This window comes from Centruroides sculpturatus, unplaced genomic scaffold, assembly GCF_000671375.1.
Source record: "Centruroides sculpturatus isolate CEXI.00-Female unplaced genomic scaffold, Cexi_2.0 scaffold110, whole genome shotgun sequence".
Classification (NCBI taxonomy): domain Eukaryota; kingdom Metazoa; phylum Arthropoda; class Arachnida; order Scorpiones; family Buthidae; genus Centruroides; species Centruroides sculpturatus.
Window position 1 is genome coordinate 240431 of NW_019384339.1, and position 8132 is coordinate 248562.

Sequence of the window (8132 nt, forward strand, 5' to 3'; positions counted from 1 at the left end):
TATATTAGTTGAATAAAAATGCACTTTAAAATGGTATTTCGTTGCTTATTATTAATTAGAGACTCAAATAAAACAAATATTTGTGTTTTAAAAATAAATTTTCGTTTTTCTCTTTTATAATAAATGAATTTATCTATTTCTAAGTAAAAATTGAAAGTGTCTGTAGAAGTAATTTTTCAAAACATTCTTTTTTGTGATAAAGTTTTAATACTTATTATTATAATCTAGACACGTTAATCCTTAAATATACTTGTATATTGGGCCACAAGTATATATTATATATACTTGTGGCCCAAAACTCCTTTACTTCTTCCAATGTGGCCCAGAGAAACGAAAAGGTTGGACACCCCTGCTCTAAAGCATATCAATAGTATAAAAGATTATGTTTTGCAATTGCTAATCAACCAATTAGCCTTTCAAGCCTTTAAAAGATAAACCTAACAGTTATGCTATTTAGAAATTAGCAACTCAACTTTTATTTTTTGAAAATGGACTTCCCAATAGGACAAGAGATAAACATTACAGATTTAACCATACCGAGGCAAAAACAGAAGTAAAGAAACAATACGTGTAAACTGTTGCAATTATTATTTGCATTTGCTTCCATTTGTTATATTAATGTTTGCATTATATTTTATATTTCAATAAAAAAATTTTAATATATAAATATATACAATAATTTATTAATAACTGTAAATTTAGTTTTTATTCCGTCGAATGTGTATTATTAGAAAAAAAAGCCAATTTGGTACAATTTTTATATAATTTTCTCAAGAAAATAAAATTTAAATTGAAATAAAATAAACCTACCATCAGATCACATGATTTATTAAATATCCAATTATAAAATATAGGTGTCAGCCATCCAACGGATGTCCTAAGTAAACCATCGACACTTCTGTATTTCCATACACCGCAGATATGGAAGGATAAAGTTTTTTGTCCGGTAATCCACGAAAAGCCACACCTAGAAATTCGTAATTTCGCTCGAATGCTAGTGTATTGTCTTCGCAGTCCAGGATGACACGAATCCTTTCCCCGACCTGTCATTAAAAAAATTAAGCGATTAGAAGAGCGTTAGAAAAATCCTTAAATTATTTTATCATTAATGCAAACACACAATCTTATCCAATTGATTGCAGAAGACATCTGATCATCAAAAATTTAGATTGATTAGAAATTCTGCAGAACATAAAAATACGCTTAAATATTTTGTTTTTGTACATCTACTGCTGTTTTATACCAGAATATTGAAATTGGAAATGTATTTTGATATATTTACGAAGAAACAATTGTATAATTCCATTTTTAACACAACTAGTAAACATAATAAAAATAAAATCATGTTTATCTGAATCTATTTATTAAATAAAACAAAGAAAAATAAATTTAACAACTGTCTTATCATGGCATATTTATGGTGTGTTCATATAATAAGTAAATTTTACTTAAAAAGCTCAGATAGAGAAAATATATATAAATACCAAATTTTAAAAAATCTGCAAGTTTATGCTCATCTTTGGGATTGTATAAGTTCTAAAAATAAGCATTTATGTTCAGAGTTTGAGGAATTTAATTTTTACTTGTCAATTTTATTTACTGTCGTCTAAGAATTCCTCGGATCATCATCACATTATCAATCAATTTATAATAAATTAATATAAGTCCAATTTCTAATTGATCATAATGTATAAATGCTACTGCATAAATAAACAAGCAGTCCTAGCAACATAGTAATCAACTTCTACAATTTTCATTCTGAAATGTTTTAGGAAACAATTCTTTCTTTCTTGTTTACTAGCGGTCGAGTGAATAAAAATCACCAAATTTTAAGTGGCCGCAGATTTGCACCTTGCTGGCAAGCCGACCATGCAGAGTTTTCTTGTTTTCTTTGTATGCATATTGCTTATATACGATCCAGTTTTCCATAGAGTTCCAGTGGGAGGTATCCCCTTAGAAGATTGTCTATGTAATACACTGACCTATTCCATCAATCCTATCCTTTCTCCTTCTTGAGTTGCCATTCTACAAACGGATATTTAAGAAAACTTTTAGTTTATCCGTCACTGCACGTAATTTAGTGTTTTTACCGCACACACGTATTTATATAATTTGTGATTTTTGTATTAAAGACGGTTTATCAAAATATTTATCATATTTTTAAATAATATTTAAAATAATTTCTCTTATTTTAAATTAAATAGTTTCAAATAACTCAAAATCAATAAATCTTCAATAAAGAATCTCCAAATTACACAGAAATGACAATCTATTTTAAACTGTCCTTTCAAATGTCAACTAATAATTATTTAAATAATTTAATCTAAAGATGTCATGTGCCAGATGGAAATGATTATTTTTTTTCTTTTATTAAATTCAGAAATTTTATAAACTGCCCTAAGATAGAAACTAAAATATCAACACTGTTTTATCTATTTTCGCACTAAAATAAACAGATAATTTTAGATTTTACTGACAGCAGAAATTAAATAATTCTTTTTTAAATTAATAGGATGCATTCATTCCCTTTAATTCCTCATATTACAAGGTATAAAATTGGCTAAATTGGTAAAGACCAGTGCCTTTATCACTCTGGTAGTATGATGCGATTCGGAAATTTTGAGATACATTGAGCCCTTTCTCCTGATATCTGGCCACCCCTATAGTAGCTTGGCCGAGTTCGGTATTTAAGAGAAAAGGCCTCCTATTTCCCACAGAACAGTTTTAAAAAAATTTAAAATTTCTCATTGTTTTTTTAGCTGCAAATTAAACAGAACTGTACTAAATTTTTTAAATTTATTATTAAAATAGTATAAAATAAAACACTTTTATATATTTTATTTTTAAATAAAAAAGAAAAATCAAATTTATCTTCTTATTTTTTTTTATTATTGTAAATGATGTCATCAGAAAAAAGTCAATAAATTTTTATTTAAAGAATACCGGAATACTAAAACAAACTAAATAATTTATCTCATTCTCTTCAAAGACCAATTGGATTTATTTTTCGTGAAGATGACTGCCAAAAGATGTCATTTAAATACGAAAAGAATGCAATTTTATTGCATTGATGAACTTTCTCTTTTATAAAAATGTCTTAAAACTTAACAATTAAAGTTTTTGTTAAACTGTTATAATTAATTTTGAAAGAGAATTAACTGAATCTTATAAATTTATCGTTTTATTGCCTAGTAATTAAAATACTTGATCAGAAAAAGTATTTTCATATTTAATTCCTTCTGTTTTTTTTTCTGGACAGGACTATATGTATATAAATAGAGCTAAACATTTTACTTCAAAGTTGTTGCTAGAAAGATTATAATCAATCGATTTTAGTAAAACTATTGATTACGCAAGTGTGTTGTCCCCGGGAAATATTTTAGGTGATCGACCGACGTTGGTTGGCCGGCCACTTACGACAAACTGCCCTACGAACCTCAGTAAATAATAATAAAAACAATATTTATAACTTAATAGCATAATAATCCATATTCTGGTTGTCTTTAATAAAACTATACATTTTTATTTTTTTACTAGCTGCAAGGACCCGCTTCGCTGGGTTTTTATTTGTTCGTACATTTGTATGTATAGTTTTTTATATATATAAAAGACTGTTTTTCTAAGTAATCTAGAATCTAGCTGCAAGGACCCGCTTCACTGGGTTTTTAAAAAGTAACGATAGTGAAGATTAAGATAATTACATTATAGCCAATCTTACCCGTTTTCACAGAATGCAAGAATTAGGTCCCCCATTTCCAGACTAATTAGAGACCTGGTCCTGATTCTATTTCTGAACATCTCCTGTTCACGTCCGGTCAAACGAACTATTTTCAACGTTTCTGGAACGTTTACGATCGTTCTATAATCGAACCAATATTCGAATTTTATGTTCGAATTAAATTCGAACAAAACTTTCGAAATAGAAAGCCACTTTCAACCACTTTCAGCCTCATATCTCCCGCACCCTTATAGCTATCGAGACGCAACCACTCCTATGCACGAATAGAGACTTGGGGCTACTACCACATACAAACACATTCCCATGCGATGTGTAGTTTTTGCAAAAAAGTGAAATATAGGGACATACATGTCCATTTTTATATATATATAGATTATTATTGTTAACAGTTTGCTGGTCAACTGACCAGTTAAAAACCAGCTTTGGAGAAACTCCATAATATAACGATTTGTAAACAAACTCTTGAATATTTTCCCTTTATTATCCTTGTATGTTATATAACAGAAATTTGATGCATCATCTGTTTTTCTGTCATCTAATATAGAATCTACCTAATGTAAAACTGTAAATATAGTATATTCTAATTATATAAATTACCAAGGACTCCACCCTTGTTTGCCTTTGACAGTTCAAACCTGACATTTCATATCATTTCACGATGCTTTTAACATATTTTTGAAATTTTCTGGTAAAGTAATGACGAACATTGTTTTACTGNAAAAATATATTCAGGAGGGAGGAAAATACTCCGCATCTTCTTTTTTGCTGTTAAAGAGAATATTCTAACCTCGTCAGAACAACCACAAGATCATCTTACTGTGCAATTCTCAGAGAGCGATAACTTAAATAAGGAAAAATATATAGCAAAAGTATTTTTCGAGTTCAGATGGATACTTTTATGGGTTACCTCTGAGAATATATCCTTAGAGAAGAAGAAGATAGAAGAAGAAAGGAGAGGGGGAGAAGAAACCATTTGCATGTAATACTTTATAGCTAGGAATTAAGCAGTCTCTTGAAGTTTTCGAATATATCTTTTATTTAAAAAAAAAACTAGTTAACTAAATAATTTTTAAGTTAGAAAAAATATCGGCTAGATGTATCCAGTGAAGACACAAGAAAACGGATGTCATCTGCCTTGTGTTTCCACACTTAAGAGGAAAAGAATGCTTATGTTACAGAATCTATGAAGACAGACAACTCCGAAAAACATTTCAACAATTATAAATGTCATTAAACACTTAATTCCGTATTTTAGATGTGTAAATCATTAAAATTGTTTGAATTTTTGTCAACTTTAGCAGTCTAAAATAGTGTTAATTTTCTATTTTCATTGCTGTTGCTAAACAAACTAATCAACCCAAATTTATTATCAAGCTACATTTTGGCTAATTAAATACACAAATGCTACCTAATTTTGACAAAATGGTAGGCAATTATGTCACCATCTTGTACTAAATTTAATAATTAGAATTAAACTAACTAATTTAGAATATTCTCACATGATTATCCAAAGAACATCGCTTAGAATTTAAATCTAAAAATTATTCTTTCAGAAAATCTTTTCTTCTTAAATTAATTTCAAGAATTTGAACAAACCCAAAAATAGACGATAAAAGCAAAAAATCATTTCGTTTTTTAAATTAACGACAAAACAAAATAATACCGTTCTAGACCATTCGAAATTCCCATTTTTTGTAGATAAAGCAATTATTTAACATTTTTTTTTTGTATAGAAAAAAAGTAAATGGATTCAAATAAACGATTTTATTAAGTTCAATTTTAATACCAAACGAATTTTAATTATCATTGCTAATAATAGTTAAAAATGTTTTAGAAATATTGATTTAAACTCATGCATAATTTTATAAACAAAAATGTCATATGTTTGCATAAAAAGAATTTCAGTATTTTTGTTTGAAGTTCGAAAATAATGTCAGGAAAATTAAAGTACAAAAAAATTACAACATAAATAAAAATGTGACTTTTAATACCATAATAAACCAAATGGATAGGCCAACATATAAGTAAAACTATTGTATTATTGGCTCTTAAAGATAAAATATATTAGTAAAAGTCAAATTTTGCTTACATTCGATCATCGAAAGCTTCTATATAAAATGCAATCCGCAGCCTATAAATAGTACATGCTGCCATCTGCGTAACCATTTAAAAATTATATTAAATTTTTTATGAGCCGGCAATTCTCGTATCGACAGAAAGCGACGTTTCAGAACTGAAAATAACCAATTTTTATGTATAAACTAAGAATTTTTCATTTTCTTCCAACAATTAGTTTGAATACAGTAATTAAAAATTTGTGTGTCTGAGAGACTAACTGCGTAACTGTTCGGCATATTTGATCGAGAATTGGCGTGTCGCTGAAAATTCTAGAAAAAGGCTCCAGAAGAACTATTCACATGCAAGTTCTATTCGTCTCGATTACAATTAGCTAACGTATTAACCGAAGCATCAAATTTTTCCTCCACCGGAGCTTATAATTGTTTTGCTAAAGTCGCAAACATTACCACACAAGCAAAAGAAGTATCGGTCTGCCAGATCTGGGAGTAACCCTTTAAAAGATAATCTCCAAAATTTTCTCTACATCGCTCACGATTAAGAATGACACGCCCAAAAAGGCGTGGCAGTTTTTTAAAACTTTCTCTTGCTCAAAACATTACATTTTAAACACCATTTTACAGCATCAATCCAAATCTTATTTTCCCCTTTAAATTTCTGCCAGTTGTCCAGCACCCCAAAAACAAAATCTCTAGGAGTTGTATTTTACGAGAGCCCTTCTTTTGTTTGCATCTGCGTACCGTGTCTACCCCGGCAGTTCTCAAAGTGGCAAGTAATTCTAGGAGACAAAACAAAGCGAGTGGGCGGCAGGGACGGGTACCGAACGGCGAACACAAATGAGGGCCAGGGTCGCCGGTGACCTTTCCCGCTCCTCTGTCAAAACGGATAAGACGAAACGTCATGGGTCTAATGGTTTCTGGCAGCAGAAGAATAAAGCACGGTAAGGGCACAAAGCACTAGTCTCGTTGAGAAGTTTTTCTAAGAACGTTTCCGAGTCTTTCTCGCACGAGGGAAAACAGGTTGGGGCATCGAGCATAACTTTTCGGAACTGAGGAGACGATGGCTCAAAAAAGTTTGGGAACGACCAATCTAGCCGAGCGGTGACGCCTCGACAGATTCGCCTCGCCATCACCCGATCCATTTCATGCCAGACCCGGTAAACGTCTCCCAGATTCGCATCCCTTTTGGCGGTCTCTCCACACCGGAGCCTCCAAACGGACCGCAGGTCTCCGACGGCAAGCGTATCTCCACACGAAACCGAAGTAATTTACCCGACGGACCATTTAGAAGCGTTTTAATTTTTAAAACGCACCGTAAAACACAATAAGATGAACAGAAGCCGCAAGAGCCTACCAACCTGATACTTAGGCGCATTGTTAAGTTGGGGATAATTGCCTTGACTGTCTCCGTTATGTAACAGATGATTATCGACCAAATTCCACCCCCAACTTTCCGAGTTGGATCCCAACAGGGCCACGTAACCGGGACACTGGAGGGGCGCCTCCTTGGTGGCGATTCCGATGACGGCCACGGTTCCCAGCGGTCCTTCCCACCAAACTTCCCAACAATGACGACCGGTCCGAAACCCGATTTTGCCTTTGGCGGCATCCGTACTCTGCGCCACGGGATTTCGATGTAACGTGAACCCGTTGGGTTTGATGTAAATATTTCTCGAGCATTCGTTCGGGTCCCAAGCGTGGTAGAACGACTTCAGCTTGGACTTGTAAGTCGGCACCGATGACAGCAAATCGGATTTCAACGCCTCCTCCGCTAACTTTCTAATGCAGTGCATCCTCCACACGTCGTTGTTCTCGTCGTTCAGTAACTTGTACCAGTTTTTACACACCAGAGAACAACTCCTCAGTTCGGTTAAGTCTAAGTACGAAAAGATTATTTCTAAAACATTGTATGGCAAATTGCTCCACTTGGTCGCCGCCATCTTGGTTGCCAGAAACAAAGATGGTACTTTCGCAAGAGTGTTGCCAACCCGCCCGTGGATAAATTTCCCAAATTAAATCGGGAATTTATTCGGTTTTAACCCGCAATAAAAACCTCTTCCGTAATTTCGGTAAATAATAATTAAATTTTTCATAAATTTTCTACTTTCAACGGTGATTGATACGAGTTGGATATGTTGTCGCTCGTCGATGGCGGGACTTTTTTTTTTTTTTACTTTAATTAAACGCTCTTCGCCCCGTGGACACCGAGAGGGCCCGGGTTCGACCGGGTGGTGAGGAATGGGGCCCGACGTATCCGGATGCCCCCCGAAAAATTCCTGGAGTTTTCTCACCCGTTCCCCCAGAGTGCTATCTTGACC

The 8132-nt window shown here is 32.7% G+C and overlaps 1 protein-coding gene across 3 annotated transcripts in view; it reads right to left on the reverse strand.

The window, feature by feature from the left end:
* The window catches only part of LOC111633253 (F-box/SPRY domain-containing protein 1-like), a 27689-nt gene extending 19933 nt beyond the window's left edge, over nucleotides 1-7756 (reverse strand). For 2 of the 3 annotated variants that reach the window (XM_023377800.1, XM_023377794.1), the window contains exons 1-2: nucleotides 7173-7756; nucleotides 811-1043 (exon numbers count right to left, since the gene is read on the reverse strand). In XM_023377800.1, the coding sequence (XP_023233568.1) occupies nucleotides 858-1043; nucleotides 7173-7754 (768 nt within the window). In that variant the 5' untranslated portion in view covers nucleotides 7755-7756 and the 3' untranslated portion in view covers nucleotides 811-857. Of the gene's footprint in view, nucleotides 1-810; nucleotides 1044-5828 lie in introns of those variants that run through there. The other variant, XM_023377808.1, reaches the window with a different exon arrangement.
* Nucleotides 7757-8132: the final 376 nt, after the last annotated feature.